The sequence below is a fragment of the Lampetra fluviatilis genome, chromosome 35 (assembly GCF_964198595.1).
Source record: "Lampetra fluviatilis chromosome 35, kcLamFluv1.1, whole genome shotgun sequence".
NCBI lineage: Eukaryota > Metazoa > Chordata > Hyperoartia > Petromyzontiformes > Petromyzontidae > Lampetra > Lampetra fluviatilis.
Window position 1 is genome coordinate 2,739,541 of NC_136309.1, and position 19,322 is coordinate 2,758,862.

Sequence of the window (19,322 nt, forward strand, 5' to 3'; positions counted from 1 at the left end):
GAGAGTGTGTGTATGTGAGTACACGAGCATAGGCCAACAGCACCTGTCCCAACAATCTGTTCAGGCTATAGGGGGGATTTCGATTTAAAGCTTTCGTGACTGCAGGGATTCATCTTCTTGGTTCTTTCGGTAAAGTCACGTAGAAGGGAAGTAATAAAATAATAAAAATAAAACATAATAAAACAATTCTCACGACGTTTCGGCCACAACGCAAGCAGCCGTCCTCAGGCTGCTTGCGTTGTGGCCGAAACGTCGTGAGAATTGTTTTATTATGTTTTATTTTTATTATTTTATTACTTCCCTTCTACGTGACTTTACCGAAAGAACCAAGAAGATATAGGGGGGATCTTTGTCTTTGTGTGCGTGCGCGCATTTGCATGCATAGGGAGCAGTAATGTAGCAAATCGCGCGCTGCGCTACGAATCCGGCAGCCCGAGTTCGATTTCCGCTCACGGCCAACACCAGTGACGATTATCCAAACCGGTCCTGGGCTTCCTCCCCTAGGTCGATGAACTCAAATGAGTACCTAGTGCAGTGTTTAAACATCACCACTGGGCCGGCACGGCACACAAGGGAGCATGGTGTTGGCCACCCACCCCCTGATGTGCCGTGCCGGCCTTCATAGGTGGTTACTAACAGCACTTGCCCCAACAGTCTATGAAGGCTATACGGGGGATCTTTGTCTTTGTGCGTGCATGGCGGACCCGGTTGGAGTACTCGAGGATGCTGGGCGCGTCGCTGTCCGTGGGAGGGTAGCTCACGACGTCCGAGTGCGTCTCCTCCTCCAACAACATCTGCACCTCCCTTTCTGCGCATCCGCACGGGGTCACGGGTCAGGGGTCAATGTCGCCATCGCACGATTTCCCGGGGTGAGCAGCGGCGAGGTGGGTAGGGGTGGCGGGGGGGCGGGGGGGTAGAGGGAGGCGATGGCGGGCGCGGTGGCGGCGGCATCACCTTGCTGAGCATGGTCGTGCAGCGAGCTGGCCTGGCTGGGGCTGTGCGGGGGGGCGTCCGTGCCCAGGTCGTAGCCGCTGGACTGCAGCGAGATGTGGCAATTCCAGCCCGACTCCAGGCCCATCTTCTCCGCAAACACCTGCACTCGCACGTGCACACGCACACGCACTGACGGCCTCGTTCACCGCAGTCCAACACCCGCAGTATTTGTCAAGGCTGAGTGCGTAGGTATGCATGTAGCCGACTGTGCTAATCGCAGGTGCGGGGGGAAAAACAACAAACGAAACACAAAAAACAAAGAAGTTTTCAATCTAGATGATTTAAAAGTGCGTAGCTCCAGTGGCTTCCTAATATCGGAAAGAAGAGCATTCCAGACGGCTGCAGAAGCGCATCTGAAATTGCGCAATGTAATGAGTAAGTAGTGGTCATCATCAACATCATCCACGGTCGGCACACCACTGGATGATAGCCTCCCCACCCCACCGCCATCTCCCGCAATTCCGCCACGTTGTCATCTAGCCAGCTCCTACATACGAGCCGATTTTGCCACTCCATCTCCCATGCTTAACCAATTAGTAAGGTTTGTCACGTAAACAGAACATGCCAATTCGTTACTAGTACAACACACCGGTGCATGACAAAGCTTACTAATCGGCGGTGTCGGGTGGTGGCGGGTTTAACGACACATTCATATTTACGCGATCTAACCCAAAAAAACCTCTTATGCGTTAATGCTGCAGCTGGTGTTACTACTCAGGCTGGAATCAGTGTCATCAGTGTTGTGGCCGTCGCTTCTGCTGCAGCTGCTGCTGCTTCTGCTGCTGCTGCAGCTGCCGCTGCTTCTGCTGCAGCTGCCGCTGCTGCTGTAGCTGCTGCTGCTGCTGCAGCTGCTGCCGCTTCTGCTGCAGCTGCTGCCGCTTCTGCTGCAGCTGCCGCTGCTGCTGCAGCTGCCGCTGCTTCTGCTGCAGCTGCCGCTGCTTCTGCTGCAGCTGCCGCTGCTTCGGCAGCTGCCGCTGCTGCTGCAGATACTGCTGCAGCTGCAGCTGCTGCAGCTGCTGCTGCAGCTGCTGCAGCTCCTGCTGCAGCTACTGCTGCTGCTGCTGCTGCTGCTGCTGCGGCTGCCTCAGCGCCAGCGCTGCGGACCTTGCTGCGGAGCTCGTCCTCCATGGAGAAGTAGACGAAGCGGATGCAGGCGCTGTCCAGGCCGTCGATGAGGCGCACGATGTCGAGGCGCGCCTGGTACTGCGCCGACACGAGCCCCATGAAGATCTGCCCCGACAGCGCCTGCACGCCCTCGCCTCTCTCCGCGCCCTCGCCTATGCCCTCTGCCGCGCGCCAGCGAGCGGCGACGGTGGCGACAACACGGTAACGACAAGACGTGGATTCACCTGGCGTCCAAAGACTCTTTAACCCTTTGCCGTTCCGATGATATACACGTACCGGAAGAAAAACTAGAATAAAAGTTAATCAGTAGAGGCAATAAATAAATACATTTCTCTGCCGAGTTTAGGAAAACCGTTTAATCAATGTGGTCAGTTATTCTAGATGGTAAGTCGCGAACAGCATCGTCCTCACGGTCGTTACCGTAACTCCCCCGTTGCAGGCAGACAGGGCAAATGCATTAACGATTTAGACGAATAAACTATTTAATTTGAGCAGGTAAGGCCCACTGAGTTAGAAGTGACCTGGCCATAAATTATAGCCCAACGAAGTGGCTTATGTGGACATTTATAGCAGCCAAATAACCTCAAATCATGTTTCTAGGATCTGGAGAAAAATCCATGTTACCACGGGGAGAACATGCCAACTCAAAACATACAGGCATCGTAAGGGTTGGACCCACGACCTCCTGCATACCAGGCGAGCTAGTTAACATCTCACCACGGTCGCACCCCGAGTTGGAAAGCGTGTCATAAAAGTGAGCCGAGGGTCTCACCGTCCGAGCTCCAGCTGTTCTTGCGAGCGCCGCTCGTCTTGACGGGCGTGTGGCCGGGGGTGTCGGCGTGGCGACTGCCCCCCAGGTTCTCGGCCGGCCCGCCGGGGGCCGAGAGGGCGGCCATGGCGGTGGCGGCGTTGGCGGAGGCCGCGATGGCCCCGAAGGGGTCGTGACCCGGGGGAAGCTCGACGCAGCGCCTGTCCAGCTCGGGCGCGAGCGGCCCGTGCATGGGCTTGTAGGCGAAGGCGACGCAGTATCCCGAGAGGCAGGTGCGCTGGTAAAAGTCGAGGACTTTCTTCCTGTGCGCGGACGCGGGTAAGCGTGTCGAGCGCGCGACACCCAACACACACGGCAAACGGTGAACACACGCACGCACAACGCACACATGCACGCACAACGCACACCAAACAGCAGACACACACGCATGCACACCAAACAGCAGACACACAAACACGCACACACACCCAACGAACACACGCACGCCAAACGGAGAACACACGCACGTGCCCAAGTATAAGATAGGGCTAATAAATATTTGTGAGGCTCAACCAGGGCACATGGTGAGCAACAAGCCCCACGCACTTCTACATAGCCAATCCACACAAATTCTGGTCTGGTGCCAACTAAACCTCATCACAATCCTCGCCGCAAGCCTGTGCGTGTGTGATTGTCACAACAAGGCTGTGTGTGATTGTGACCGCATGTCTGTGTCTTTCGTGTTTGTTTGCCTGAAATGAGTACCTCGTGTAGTGAGTAAACACTGCCGCTGGGGAGATGAAGGCAACCGGGCGTGGTGGTGGTGGTGGTGGTGTTGGTGTTGGGTCACCCCCCCCACCCCTCCGTGCGTGCCGTGCCAGCCTTCACAGGTGCTACTCACAAACAGTACTTGCCCAAACAGTCTGTTAAGGCTATAAGGGGGATCTCTGTCTTTGCGTGTTCGCGAGCGCAGGAGACGGCAGGAGCACAGGAGGGACGTCACCTGTCGGAGGCAGACAGCGGGTAGATGTCGAACCCATCCCAGAAGTCCGTGCAGGCATCCAGCACCACGTCGGCCGTGCCGTGGGACAGCAGCTGCAGGTCTCCTGTGGGTGCCGAGATGGTGGGACAATCGTTTCGAGTTATAAAAACCACGGCGGGGATTTCGAGTTTTCGTTTTTTCCCGGAAGTGAAATTTCGCCGACTGCGATGAAAGATGGGCCAAAGTACGGGGCCGACAATAATAACGCGCAACCGCCGCTGCTCAGGGGATTTGGCTTCAATAAACGTACACACGATAAGCCACTTCGTTGCGCTATTATTTGTGGTCAGGTCGCGTCGCAAAAAGGCTATATGGCTCAGCAGGCCTTACCGGGTAAGATAAAAAAAAATAGTTTTGTCTGGTGCAGTGGAGCAGCAGAAGATAGGTTGCTGTAGATTTGAAGCTTTCGTGACTGCAAGGATTCATATTCTTAGGTTTTTTCGGTAAAGTCACGTAGGTAAAACATTAAAATTAATAAAAGTAAAATAAAATAAAAATCACGACGTTTCGGAGGCAACACAAGCTTCCGTCTTCAGGTGGAACCGTCACAGCCACGACAGCTGTACTTGATACAGCTGTCCTGGCTGTGATGGTTCCACCTGAAGACCTGAAGACGGAAGCTTGTGTTGCCTCCGAAACGTCGTGATTTTTATTTTTTATTTTACTTTTATTAATTTTAATGTTTTACCTACGTGACTTTACCGAAAAAACCTAAGAATATGGGTTGCTGTGCGAGACTGTGCTGGGAGATATTTGAAGATGTCGCGAGATGGCGATAGATGGTGGGAGGTGGTGGGAGACTTTGGGAGAAGGCAGAGCGCAGTGTGAGACAGGGAGGCTTTGCGTGGAGCACGTGACACGGTGCTGAGAGGGGGCCACAGTGCGTGACAGTGAAACATGGTGGAAGAGTCCGTGAGACAGTCGGCCACTGTGGGAGTGTGCGACAGCGTTCAGACTTTTGAGACAAGATTGTGTAAGAGAACACATCAGGACACTGTTGGGCGATTTACTCATCCACTCATTCATGCACTATGAAACTCCTTCGGTATTCACACACTCACTCATCCACTCATTCATTTAGCCATTAATACTGTCACCAATCCCACCCACCCAATAATTCATACCAAATGCGTGTTGAACTTCTTTCGCACTGTACGTAGTCAAACGTGCTCATCGGAGGTGCAGGGGAAGGACAACTAAACTTAAAAAGCAGTCCTACAGAAATTCGTTTGTCAATCTTGATGATTATTTAAAAGTGCATAGCTCCCAGTGGCTTCCAAATATCGGAAGGAAGAGCGTTCCAGACGGCCGCAGAAGCGCATCTGCAATCCAACGGCAACAAATCAAGCCACACCGCAAACGCCTCCAATCCCTTCTGCCCATCCTCCCCGCCCCCTCCCATCGCACCCTGCCCTTCCCCGCTCCCGCCCGCCGGTTCCTCTCACCAGAATTGAGGTCCTTGACGAGGAGAGAGACGAGGTGTCCGATCGGGAGGCGCCGCTTGACGACGGCGGAGAGGCGGCGCGCGCGGTCGCGCCCCGAGGGGAGGTGCTCGCCGCTCGGCAGCTGGAAGAGCGCCAGGTAGCTCTCGACCGAGAACACGTCCTTGGCTCCGGGCGTGAAGCCTGCGACGCGGACACAAAAAACACGCTCAGCCACCTGCCTGCCCGCCCGCGCGGCTCCGTCCACATTCAAGCTCGGTCGTCGAGCGCGACCTTACGTTCAGCCGCTCGTTGGTTGGTTGGTTCGTTCGCATGGTCATTCGATAATGAGTTAAGTTTTGATCGGCCGCTGATTCGTTGACAAAGTCGCGCATCCGGCACGCCGATCGTTCATTCACTCGCCAGTTCGCTGCATCGCTCAAACAGCCGCTTCTTCCATCATTCATTCGGTCTTTAATGCCATCTTCCATTCAGCCACTCGGTCACTCGCACTCTGTTATTAATACACTCATTAACTTCCTCCTTTACTCCTTCATTCAACCACCAATATTCTTGTTGACTAACTCGTTCATGCACTCTATATTTCCTTTAGTCTTAATACACTCATCAATCCACTCAGCCACTCATTCATACTCTCACCAATCCCACCCGCCCAATCATTCGTACTGCACCCAAATCCAACACCAGCAAATCAAGACACACCGCAAGAGCAGCGAGCCCACTCTCCCCACCCCCCTTCTTTAAACTCAGGGGCACAGCGTTCGAGACCAAGTTCTGCAGAGTTTCTGTACCCGCTCCCTAGTCGCGGTTTGTGCTCTATGCTGGACTCCTATTGAAATATCACGAAAACATAAAGAAGACACAACGCAAGCCTCCAATCACAGACCCCCCCAACCCCGCAACCCAACCCACAACATCACCCCGGCCGCCTCCCCTCCCCGACCCCTATCGCGGAGTCGAACCTATGATGCGAGGCAGCTCGCAGAGCCCCCAGGGCGGCCGCGTGGGCAGGCAGGACGAGGCGGCCCTGCCGGCGCGAGCCGCCTGCGCCAGGTGGTCGCACAGGCGCAGTGTGCGCGGGGCGAGCGGCGCATTGCACGCCGTGAGCAGCACGTTGAGGCCCAGCGGCTTGAGCGAGGTGGCGTGCAGCGGCCAGCGTGCGTCGTCGAACTGGACGCTCGCCGGGTTCTGCTGGTCCTGCGACAGGCTCAGCACCTCCAGGCGGTAGTCGCACACGAAGTCGTCCGTCTCCCCGTCCACGTCGTCCCCGTCGTCGCCATGGCGTTCCGCCCCCGTCGCCGTCGCCGCTTCCTCCTCCTCCTCTTCTTCCGCCAGCTCGGCGATGGCCTGTGGCCCGGGGGGGGAGCGGCCACGCTTTAGAAGTTGCATGTCTGTATGCGTGTTGAGCTTCTTTCGCACCGTACGTAGCAAACCGTACTAATCGGAGGTGCGAGGGAAGGACAGAAAACTAAACACATCAATCAGTTCGAAAGAAATGGAAGGCCTCTCAACGTCGTGTTCGGAATGGAAATCTTTGACCATACTTCACCACCGCCACTGCCACCCCCCCCACCACCTCCCAGAGGTGACCCCACTCTCACCTCCACCTCTAGGCCGTCCCTGCGCCGCTCCTTCTCCGGCTCGCCGGCGCCGCCCTCCACGCACTGGCAGAAGCTGACGACGGACGCCCCCGCCGGTTTGGCCCCGGGGGTCGCTGGCGGGCAGCACCGAGGGCTCGAGCCGACGGCGAAGGTGGCGGCGTTGGCACCGCTGGTGGCGGCGGCGGCACTAGGGGCGGCACATGACCTTCGACCTCCTTCGAGCGGGCGGGGAGGTTGGTCCGGGCCGCGCTCGATGTCGGCGCTCGGCGGGAGGAGGGACTGCGTCTCGCGTAACTGCTCAGGGAGGGGAGGGGAATGGAACGTCAGAACGACACCCGTATGTTGCTTATGTAATAATACTCTTGGAGACGACTTGTGGAATCGGTCCTTTTATTTATTCCAGTTCACAAGTACTCCCCGCTGCTGGCAGGCAACGGGAAGTGGGCAAACAGACCACAAGAGACGCACCGCCACGTGGCACTCGGGGCCCCGCTCGCGCGTGGCCCCTCTCTTCCTTCGTTCTTCGTCTCACCACGTGTCGTTCATCTCTCCCCCTATTTAATGCCTGGGTCACGTGGTACGCTCCAGCCAATCCTTGGTAGCCTGCGCCGAATCTTCTAGATTCCCCATCAACTCCCGGGACCACGCCCCTGACTTGTCTTCCCATTGGCTGAGGTCAAAACCAGCAGAACCAATCACCCTAGCTGGCACCCCTCGATCACGCCAGGGCCATGCTCCCAGGCTCTCCCCCCATTGGCTCTAAAGCAGGACCGGCAGAGCCGATCACCATGTGAGCCGGACATAAGCTCTTATTACACTTATGTTGTTTGAGGCTCCCGAGTTATGCGCACGTGATATCAGAATTATGGCGGAAGGCTACGGAAGCAATTCGTATACAGCTTTATAGCACTGGTTCCACGAACACATGAAATGGTCGGACTCATTTACACACAAAGTGCTTGTCACAAAAGAACCACAATACCTTGCTGATCTCGTCAGGGAGCATAAACCATCACGCGAACTCCGGTCATCCTCACAGCAGCGGCTTTTGGCTCAATCATCGAACCAAGACGGTCACTGCATCGCGCACTCTCAGATGCGTTTCTGCGGCCGTCAGGAACGCTCTTCTTTCCGATAAGCTCAACATAAGAACACACTCGGTGGAACGGTGGTGCAGCGATTCGCACACTGCGCGACGAAAGCCCAGGCAACACGAGTTCCATTCTCACGTCCACGGCTGTTTCACACCAGCGGTAAGCGATGTCCGTACGCACCACCCCCAACCCCCACTCCCCTTCACCAACACACAGACGCGCTGACCGGCGCGACCGCGGGTCGCACCGTGCTCCCCTCACCTCAGCCCACTCGGCCTCCAGGAGCCGCACGGCGCTCGACGACCCCGACACCGCCGTTCTGCCCGCCTTCCTCCTCCGGGCGTCCGCCACCTCGTCCACCTCCTCAACCTCGTCCACCTCGTCCACCTCGTCCCCGCGCTCCTCCTCTCCCATTTCTTCGTCTTCATCTTCGTCGTCCTTTCCTTCTCCGTCGTCGTCGTCGTCGTCGTCGTAGCCGGGCTCTGGGCCGGGCTGGCTGCTGAAGAACACCACCTTCTCGGGGCTGGGGTTTGCCCAGGAGAGGACGCCCTGCTTGTCCACGCAGCACAGCACCTGCGCGGCCAGAAAGTGGCAGCAGCAGCAGAAGCAGCAGCAGATGCAGTGGCAGCAGCAGTGGCAGCAGGAGCAGCAGCAGCAGCAGCAGCAGCAGGAGCAGCAGGAGCAGCAGCAGCAGATGCAGTGGCAGCAGCAGGAATGGCAGCAGCAGTGGAAGCGGCGGTGGCGGCGGCGGCAACAGCAGCAACAGCAGCAGCGGCAGTAGCAGCAAAAGTAGCAGCAACAGCAGCAGCAACAACAGCAGCAATAGATGAACAGCTGAACAGTCAGACAGACAATGATCCCCCGTATAGCCTTCACAGACTGTAGGGGCAAGTGCTGTAAGCGAGCAGCACCTATGAAGGCCGGCACAGCACACGAGGGGGTGAGTGGACAGGATGTTTACACACCGCACCAGGCACTAATTTCAGGCCTGAGTCGACCTAAAGGAGGCCCAGAACCTGTTCGGATAGTTGTCACTGGTGTTAGCTTTGAGCGGGAATGGAACTCGGGTCACCGGGTTCATAGTGCAGCGCGCTAACCGCTACACTATCGCTCCCCATGACACAAACAGACCGATCGACATACTGGAGAGTTGACAGACACACCGACGTACACAAAAGGCCACAGGACAGAGATTATACGAATGAGCGACAAAATAGACGGACAAAGAACAAAACGGACAGGCACACACACGGACACACACACACGCACGCACGCACGCCAACGCACCGTGACGGAGCCCAGGTTGTGCAGGAGGCTGCCGGTCTGGCACAGCGCCGGCGAGCGTCCGCGGAGGACGCGGATGAAATGGCTCCACTCGCACAAGCACATTTCCTGTGGGGGGGGGGGTGGTGCAGACAGGGAGGTGGGGGGGGGGGAGGCACGAACTCAGGCACCAGGGTGGAGGAGCGAGCGAGCGGGGTAACGCACGCGATCACCGGCAGAACCACACGGATTACCATGTAACGATTCACACGGCGGTGTGGCTATCGAGTGCACGGGCCGTGCAAGTGCGTCGGGGGAACCGTGCGCCCGGAGGTGCCCCCCCTCCACGTGCCAGGCTAATGAACAGGCAGATAAATCAGGACAGGATGCCCCATTTCATGACCTGCACCAGCGCCCATGCCAACCGCGCCACTGTACCGCAGACCGTGGGCAGAGGCGAGTCGCTGTTAGCACGGTGCACAAGAGGGTGGGGGTCCCCCCAGCTGCCTTTGTCTCCCCAGAGGCGATGCTTTTACACCAGGTATTGAATAAAAAGTCCGAGTCAATAGGTTAACGTTTCAGGCATTGTCTCATTTCCGCCGTTTCGTTTGTATTGTTTCTCATCATATCCGCCCCATTTGTCGCGCAAGCTTGTGTATAATTTTCAGGAACAGAAAATGCATCAACTCCTGTACGCGCGTTTTCGAGGCACGTTTCTGTATGTGGCGAGCTTTAAGAATCGACGTTAAATCATTGAACCGATGCGTCGATAAACCCCTGGCCCGAAACGTTCGCCTGGTGCGATGCCAGTGGGGAAATCGGCGGTAACGGAGTTGCATCAGCATGCGCGTACTGGCACCGCCGATGAACGAGGCGGTTTCATGCATCGCGCCAAACAGTCCCAAGCTATCAAAGCGCCAATGATGCTTTGAACGTTACATAGCGCGACTTATCAGGGGCGCTGTGGTAGCGAGATGTTGACTACCTCGCCTGGCATTGACAGGAGCTCGTGGATTCCATCCCGACCCCTGACGCCTGTTAATTTGGCACGTTCTCTGTCTCCATCGTGGTCGCGTGGAATTTTCTCCGGGTCCTAATATGGATATCCACATGACAAAGCCACTTGATTGCGCTATCTTTTGTGGCCAGGTCGCTTCTGAAATTCAGGTATATAGCTCAGTGGGCGTTATCTGGTAAAATAAAATAAAAAAGTTTAAAAGAGTTTTCCGGTTGTAATTCCGTTACGGCGACATTGCCCATTGCACAATTGAACAAGGCAGTGGGAAGGATGACGGGAACGAGGAGTTTTGAAGAGGTTAAAACAAAAAGAAACACTCATCAGCAACTGAAGTAAAACAACATGCATGCATGGAGCAAAACACACACACATGTACATGCGCATACGAAAGAGCTAAAAATGTTAATTATTCTTCTTGGTTCTTTCGGTAAAGTCACGTAGAAGGGAAATAGTAAAATAATAAAAATTAAACATAATAAAATAATTCTGAATGTTCAGACGCTGTGTTCCCGACAGACCTGTTCTTCACCTGAGGACGGCTGCATGCGTTGTGGCCGAAACGTCGTGAGAATTATTTTATTATGTTTCATTTTTATTCTTTTATTATTTCCCTTCTACGTGACTTTACCGAAAGAACCAAGAAGATGAATCGCTGCAGTCACGAAAGAAGCTTTCAATCGAAATGTTAATTATTACTTTTTTAAATATGACGAAATGAATGAGCGCAGGGGGAAAAACGGAGCACGTGAGAGCACCGGTTCATGCCGGCATCGTCGTCGGAAATTGCCGTTCGGCGATGAGCGTCGCGCACCGACTGCCCGCGGCGTAGCTTCGCCGAGCCGGGCAGCGGAACGGCCGCTTACGCCGATTAGACCCATCTCGCTAGGCCGCACAACCGATTCATCGATCCGGACATCTGTGAATAAGATGCTTCGTAGCTCATCGGATTATTCCAGTCTAAATAAAAGATTTTGACTGATCAATCGGAAGAATGCCTCCCTCGGTTTCGCGCGAACATTTAAATTATCGCCACCGCGGGCTCGTTGCGGTGGGCGCAGAAAATTCCGCGCGCGGATCGCCAAGGTGAAACTGAAACGGCTGCGAGCATTTACAAGGGCACACGGACGAGTGCCATCCCGTGAAGAGTGACATTGCTGCTTGCGCCGAATGGAAAATGCAATCCAAAGGACGTAACTCGCAACGCCGCTCTGCGCAGTCACCGTCGAGGGCACAGCGAGAGTTTCAGTGGCACGACCGCCGTGCTTTTAAATCTGTCACTGCAGCATTGGATGACAGTTTTGTGAAACGATTCGATACGGAGGCTATCACGATTGATAATTAAGTAAATTTTGGGTTATTTTGTGCTGGTATAATAATTTATTTTAACTATAACCCTTCGCCACCATCAGACGGTGCCAGTCACGTGGGCAGATATGTAAATTGATTTGGTGTGTTCCGAAATACTGGAATGTTGAAAGGTGAGCAACATTTGTTGACGAATCACAACACAAATAAATAAATTGGTAGCAATTTTGCTTGGGCTTCTCCACATCCCGCTTTTAATAATAAACCAGACTCATGGTCTCCGCAACGACGCTCACAATTATCTTGAGTCAAAACTTTTACGTCTCGTTGACGAAGCTTCCCATGTACGTTGGAGGGTCCGGGTCATGCCGCTTAGGGTATGCATCTACAAGGTTAAAATGAGGGCGGGGGGTGTGATGGTGGTGGGCGGGGGGGGTACGGCAAAGCAGGTGGCTCCATGGGGAGAGGATGACGATGCAAGCAGAAGGGGGTGGGGGGGGCGCGGGGGTACGTGTACCTTAGAGGACACCACTTCAGTGTAGCTGCTTATAGTGTCCTCAGAGAATTTAGCGAGCTACAAGCGAAACACAGGGAGGCGTCAGAGGGCGAGGCAAAAGCACTACACAGCGGCGATCACAAACGTCACGGAGAGATCGACGGGGAGGGCGTGACGACGTGTGTAAGCATGTTGAACTTCTTTCGCACCGTACGTTGCCAACCGCGCTAAATCGGAGATGCGACGGGAAGGACAACAAACTAAGCACAAAAAAGCAGTTCTAAAGGAATGAGTTTTCAATTCAGAAAATGACTTTTCACAAACCATTGACGCGTGACCCAGCAGAGTTTGCTCAAGAATCACGACGCAGTCCACCCCCCCTCCCCCCTCCCAGCACCCGCTCTCCCCTTAGAATATCGGTTACCTCTTCCCGGTCCCAACCTTCCCCCCCCCCCCCTCCATATATATAAAAGCTCTCACTCCCCCCACCTTCCTGGACGGAAGATCCCACATTTTGGGGGCATCGAGCCTCCCACCCCCAAAGTCCTCCCCTCCTGTTCAGTCCCCCTATCCTGAAACTATCGACGCATTGTACCGGGCTTACGTGTTTACCACAACATAAAAAAATTTAAGTAAAATAAAAAATAAAAAAATAATCACGACACATTGCCCTGGACCGGTCTCATCAGTGGCGGCGTTAAACCAATAACGGGCAAGTTGCTAGTTTAACGGAGAGCTGTCCGTGAGCAACGTGGGGTCCCCACAAAGCCACATCCAGCGGAGCGGCAATTAACAAGCTCGTGGTGCGCCGTCTTGCCTGACGCAAGTACGTGATAAGCGGCGTGTTTTGCTTTATTCGGCTAAAAAAGTGGACACGGTTAGCAGCAGCACGTGACCGGATGCGAAGTTCGATCCGATCTCCCGGCGACGGCCGTTAAAACGATCTGCAGGCGGTTTTCGCGAGCGTTCGCCAGGTTGGGGACCATCGTAGAAAAATCGCCGCTGGTGTCAGACATCGCAGCGACATTTTCTGAGTTGATTGTACAAATCTAGAAACGGGGGTTGAGTTAACAGTACGGTGGTGGGGGGGGGGTGAGGTCTATGGGGGGGGTGTGCTCAGCCCTCTCCAGCCAGCCTCCCCCCTTCCTCCCCAGACACAAAGCAGGGTGGGTTTCTCGGCGAGAGTGCAAAGGCGCGAAACGTACCAAGGGCGTGGGGGGCGCCTTGCTGAACTGTGCGAGCACCTTGGCCTCTCCGTACGCGTTCACCAGCACCCAGAGCCCCGGGAAGATGAGCGGCAACAGCGGGAGGACGCCGTTCACCTGCACGAGCAACCGGGCAGAGCGACAGGCAGCTGGGCGGCAGAGCGTGCGACATTGGCGGGGCACGGCGAGTCTCCACCGTGCCGGTTTACAGCGGAGATGGCGGCAATTGATAATTAAGTTAATTTTGGGATATTTTGTGCTGGTATAATAATTTTTGTTAAACTATAACCCTTCGCCACCATCAGACGGCGCCAGTCACGTGGGCAGATATGTAAATTGATTTGGTGTGTTCCGAAATACTGGAATGTTGAAAGGCGAGCAATATTTTTTGACCAATCAGAGACAAATAAATAAATTGGTTTACAGCGGAGATGGCGGCGACGCCTGCTGTACTTTTGAAGTTTCCGTGTCTCTCCCCGTGGTCGCGTGGATTTTTTTTGCTCCGGGTCCTTCGGTCTTTCCCTCTCCACATTTAGGAACGTGCATTGAGATTATTTAGATTATTTGGCTGCTAGAAATTTGCACGTGACAAGCCACTTTGTTGAGCTATTATTTGTAGCCAGGTCAGTGAATATTACCGTTTCTGAAGCAGCACGTCCCGGTTTTCCACCTGTTCCGATCGTGCTCTCTCTCCTCTCTCCCGCTCTCGTTTATTTTTAGATATCACCCAACATAGATTTTTAACGTCCGTCAGAAAATCTTCACGGCAAATAGGGGGAAAAGATGCGGCTGCCAGTGCTCTTGATTTGGGGGGAGGACCGCCATAGCAGTTAGGTTGAGAACCACAGGGCGACGGGCTGCGGGGCGTACCTGCAGTTGTATGAACGTGTAGACAGGACTTCCAATGCCGGGCGCCTTCAGGATAAACCGCAGAGCGTTGGTGACCAGCAGGAGAAGCTGTGGACAGGGAAGCGAGGACATCATTCAATCGCTTTAATTGGCCGGGCTAGGACATACGTGATAATTGACCGTTGGGTCTCGGAAGCTAGGCAGGATGGAACCTGGTGAGCACTCGGATACGTGACCACTGGGGCTTGCCAGGTGTTGTAGGCGTGGCGCTATGAAGTCCTTGTACGCGTGGTGGGTTTTCTCCAGGTTAGTGCCAGAAGATTCGTTCAACATACGTATGTTGAACTTATTTCGCACCGTAAGTAGCCAACCGTGCTTATCGGATTAACAGCCACATTCGCCAATGTGATTTGTAACATTGAATCTTACCCGTGTATCGATAGTTACATCTTAATGTGCAATGTAACCGAGGGACTGTGCGTGGTTTGGGACTGTATTCATTGTCGTTTATCTGCTTCGCCCCAAGCTTGCAGTGTTTACAAATCAGCAGAAATGTATGCACTTGTGCAATTAGCACTACTTTATTTATATTTGTTTATTTGAGCGACTTGCTTACGTTTTCTCTATCTTGCTCTTATATCGTGTTTTTATTATTGTTTGTTGATGTAACTCGTTGACCCCGCGGCCCTACTGGAACATCTTTGGAAAACACGGCCGCCTGTTGCAGCTGCGTTGGTGGTCGCGTGCACGGTCTTCCACCGGCTGTGCGTGCAGCTGCGCACGCGTGGTTGCGCGTGCGTGCGAGCGTGCGCGCGAGCGAGCGTGCGTGCGAGCGGTTGCGTGCGCGTCGCACCAGCGTGGCGGGCACGACGAATCGGTGGAGCAGCGTGCGCGCGGCGAAGCACTCGTTGTCCAGCACGCTGACGGGGCGGCCCGTACCACCCTCCAGACACTTCCTGCCAACACCAAACAACAACGACGAAGATGAGAAAAAAAACACGAAAAAATGTTACTGACAATTGGGGGGAGCGGGGAACGGGTGCAGCGATTAAACAGTGCATCGACTGAAATTGATTCTTACGCTCACGATACATGCATGGAATCATGTGTGTGAGAATCCAATATTAGCGAATTGTATTTTAAGTATATCCCTGGCTCACATGGCCCCACGCAGACACTAAAGGTCCTACAATGTACCACAATTAAAACATATTTTTGTTCTTTTCGAATCGAATTGTATCACCAGCATCTCGCATCCCCTGTACCCTGTATGATGGCCGTGTCTCAAGATGCCGTGTGTCGAGCTTAATGCGCTCCAGCAAGGGCATGTGCATCACATGGAACACTCACACACTCGCACACATAGACAGAGATTCCCCTTATAGCCTTAACATACTGTAGGGGCAAGTGCTATTAGCGAGCACCTATGAATGCCACCAGGGCACACGAGGGGGTGGGTGGCCAACACCACGCCCCGCCACCTGTCTCCCCAGTGGTGTTGTTTGCACATCGTTTGATGCCAAGTCGACCGGTTCAGATAATCGTCACTGGTGTTGGCCGTGAGCAGGAATCGAACTCGGGTCACTGGGTTCGTAGTGCAGCGTGCTAACCGCTACAAAGACAAAGATCCCCAGTGTAGCCTTAACAGACTGTTGGGGCAAGTGCTGTTAACGAGCACCTATGAAGGCCGGAACGGTACACGAGGGGGTGGGTGGCCAACACCACGCCCGGCCGCTTTTGTCTCCCTAGTGACGATGTTTACATACCAAACCAGGTACTCATTTGAGGCCGAGTCGACCTAGGGAAGGCCCAGGACCGGTTCAGATAATCGTCACCGGTGTTGGCCGTGAGCAGGAATCGAACCCGTGTCGCCAGGTTCATAGCGCAGCGCGCTAACCGCTACACTATCGCTCCCCACTACACACACAGACACTCTCACGCACACACTCACACTCGCTCGCACCTGACACTCTCCAGCACGGGCGTGCGCGTCACACGGAACTGCCGCGGTTTCTGCGGCGCATGGGGGCGGCCGCGGTCGCAGGTCACGGGCGACGCCAACGGCGAGGGCCGCAGGAAGAGGTCGCCCGGCGCCAGCAGCAGGTGCTCCTCGTCCTGCTCGCACGAGGAGACCACGCGGCGACACACGGCGACGCACGGTGAATACGCGATGAATACGCGGTCAATACGCGGTGAATATATGCGGTGGACACAAGATCTTTCTTCCAATTCCGATCCATCATTGGAATGGAAAAGGGTTAAAATATCTTCTTCAGCTCACGATATGTGCGTTAAATCGTTAGCGGGAACATTTATATTTACATTTAGTTAAAATGTCGTGCAAATTATATGCTCATGGGAACATTTAGTTTAACGAAGTGAACGTAAATGTACAGAGATAGAACAAATGAGAAATTACGCAAAAAAGACACAAAAAAATTTAACGATGAGGAATCAAATCACGACCGTTGAATCGTTACAATTCGTCCAATCGCTGGGGTCTGTGGGGGGGGGGAGCTGTAGTGAATCCTTACACGGACGGTAGTAAAACACACCGCGCCAAGTGTTTTTTAGTCGCTAACTGAGACAGAGAGAAGCGCTGGCCTTGATTCCGCGCAGGTGCACGGGGGCGTCCTGGCCGGGCCGCAGCGAGATGACGTCGCCCTCGACGAGGAGGCTGAGCGGGAGGTTGATGAGCGCGCCGTCGCGATACGCCCACTGCAGTGCGATGGCTTTCGAGTGCGGCATCAGCAGGTCCGGGTAGGCCAACTTCTCCCAGGGGGTCGTGCGGCCATCGCCGCACTCACGCAGCGTGTCTACGCAGGAGAGGATGGGAGAGAAGGGAGAGAGGGGATAGAGGGGAGAGAGGGGAAAGCGGGGTGAGCGGGAAAAGTCGGGAAGAGACGGAGAGAGGGCAGAGATAGACAGAGGGCAAGAGGGGAGAGACAGAGAGAGGGGAGAGACGTAGAGAGGGCAGAGACGGAGAGAGGTCAGAGATAGAGGGGAGAGAAGGTAAAGATGGAGAGAGGGTAAAGATGGAGAGAGGGGAAAGACGGAGAGAGGGGAAAAACGGAGAGAGGGGAGAGAGGGAGATGGCGGCGCCAACAATTATACACACGGTTTATAAACAGTATGTTACCATGTGGATGTGACTGAACGAGTGAAGAAGAAAAACGGTGAGCAGGAGAGAAAGTGAGGGAACGAGTTAGTGACAGATTCACTGAACGGGTGAGTGAACGTGTGAGCTAGTGCATAATCGCGTGAGAAAATGAGCAAGCAAGCGTGCGAGGGACCGAGTGAGTGATTAAATGAGCGAGTGTGCACGTTAACGAGCAAACGAGCGAACGAGCACCGACCGCCAATGCCGTCGAGCAGCGAGCGCAGTCGGCGTGGGATCTCCGTGTCCTTGAGCCGCGCCTGCCGCCCCATCACGTAGAGGTTGACTCCCAACAGCGCCAGCAACGCCAGCCCATTCACCAGCTCCGCACCCTCGCTGCAACGCACGTGACAACGCGGCACGAGCTGTTAAAATTCTGCCGTGGTATCTATAAAGAAAAAAAATCTCACGTGCTAGAAGTGACTCAGGCAGAGATATTGCTAGGTTATACACACGAGCCGACACTTACAGAGTTCTTGGGTTCAAATCCAGGTGTCAGCGGCCTGTGATTAAACTAGGTTCTCAAGGGTAGCTAGTTGTATGTTGAACTTCCTTCGTACCGTATATAGCCAACCATGGTGATCGGAGGTGTAGGGGGAAGGACAACAAACTAAACACAAAAAAGTTGATGGTCAAATGTAAATCTTGACTTAAAGCTTTCGTGACTGCAGGAATTCATATTCTTTGGGTCTTTCGGTAAAGTCACATAGATAGGTTCAAAAAAAATAACAAAAAACTAGTAGTTTTATGTAATTGTATTTGAAACTATCTACGTGACTTTGCCGAAAGACCCAAAGAATAGGTCTAATGTAATGTGATGTAAGTAGTAATTTAATAAATGCAAAATCATGCGAATGGCATCTTTAATGCGCATTGCAGTCTTGTCACACTGTATTCATTACATTAATTTTAAGGTCTCTCTAGAGGTGGTTGAACTCATGGTCTAAGTTCAGTCACCAATAATTTCACAGAAGATCCATCGTATTCAATTTTCTCTTTCACTTAATTTGGCTAAATGCTATCTCCGTGATTAAAAAATATATCCTTCGCTGTCATTCGACGAACGTTAATCTGCCGTAGGAGAGAGGGTGAATGATGAATTGCCTATTAAGCGCCCAGAAAACTGTCTCAGAATCCCACCGCACTCTGACCGCTGCAGCCCAAACAAAATAGAAACTCTCACGGACAAAACCAAAACTTGATAGTCCGAGCCCTGTCCTTGCGCAGACAGTTATATCTGCCGCACAATGTCTTTTTCATTGCCAGCACAATGGGTGGTGTGGGGGGTGGGAGGTGTGGGTGGGGGGTGTCTGACCTGCCCTTGGGCTGTCCCCCATGGCAGCAGAGAAGCAGCATGCCCGCCAGCAGCATGAGCAGAGCGCCGAGCAGATGGAAGCATGACCAGCGGTTTCCGTGGTGCAGGAAACTCCTCTGCCATGCCAGCTATACCGGAGCAAGGGACGGGACGAGACAAAACGAGACGAGATGAAGGCTCACACAGAAGCCCCAGTGAGGGCCACAAGGTGATGCGACGGGGCCCTTGTGCAAGGAAATTAACCCGTAAAAACAACGTTTTTCACTCTAAATCCTTTATATGCGTGGCGGCTAGAGTCCTCTCGTCCTCTGGCTTGAGATGGCTGCCACCTATGGGTCAGATGATTGTCTGCCAGCATTACGCAATTGGTAATTAAATATTTAAAAAAATTTCCCTAAACAGTGTAAAATTTTGGAAAAAAAATTTTCACGAAAATTAATTGTCACGCACAACGAGTCTGTGTGGAAAATGTCAGCTCGATTGGATCACGGGAAGTGGGTTAAAAAACGACCGAAAGATTTGCACGGTCGTAAGCAAGCAAAGCAAGCACGCAAGCACGCAAGCAAGCAAGCGAACTTAATATAAAGGATTTAATAAGGAAATATGGGGACTAAAATCGAAGTGGAATCCTTACCAGCAGATGTTCCGTGGAAACGCAGACCAGAGCTA

The 19,322-nt window shown here is 53.7% G+C and overlaps 1 protein-coding gene across 3 annotated transcripts in view; it reads right to left on the reverse strand.

Annotated features, from left to right (window-relative positions):
- TMEM94 (transmembrane protein 94) overlaps positions 1-19,322 on the reverse strand; it is a 40,806-nt gene that overhangs the window by 12,787 nt on the left and 8,697 nt on the right. For 2 of the 3 annotated variants that reach the window (XM_078872715.1, XM_078872714.1), the window contains exons 4-21: positions 18,654-18,781; positions 17,538-17,674; positions 16,786-16,997; positions 16,145-16,296; positions 15,035-15,137; positions 14,203-14,289; positions 13,333-13,449; positions 12,149-12,205; positions 9,333-9,437; positions 8,307-8,618; positions 6,952-7,245; positions 6,313-6,697; positions 5,354-5,533; positions 3,870-3,972; positions 2,891-3,189; positions 2,098-2,279; positions 955-1,093; positions 705-808 (exon numbers count right to left, since the gene is read on the reverse strand). In XM_078872715.1, the coding sequence (XP_078728841.1) occupies positions 705-808; positions 955-1,093; positions 2,098-2,279; positions 2,891-3,189; positions 3,870-3,972; positions 5,354-5,533; positions 6,313-6,697; positions 6,952-7,245; positions 8,307-8,618; positions 9,333-9,437; positions 12,149-12,205; positions 13,333-13,449; positions 14,203-14,289; positions 15,035-15,137; positions 16,145-16,296; positions 16,786-16,997; positions 17,538-17,674; positions 18,654-18,781 (3,096 nt within the window). The remainder of the gene's footprint in view (positions 1-704; positions 809-954; positions 1,094-2,097; positions 2,280-2,890; positions 3,190-3,869; positions 3,973-5,353; positions 5,534-6,312; positions 6,698-6,951; positions 7,246-8,306; positions 8,619-9,332; positions 9,438-12,148; positions 12,206-13,332; positions 13,450-14,202; positions 14,290-15,034; positions 15,138-16,144; positions 16,297-16,785; positions 16,998-17,537; positions 17,675-18,653; positions 18,782-19,322) is intronic. The other variant, XM_078872716.1, reaches the window with a different exon arrangement.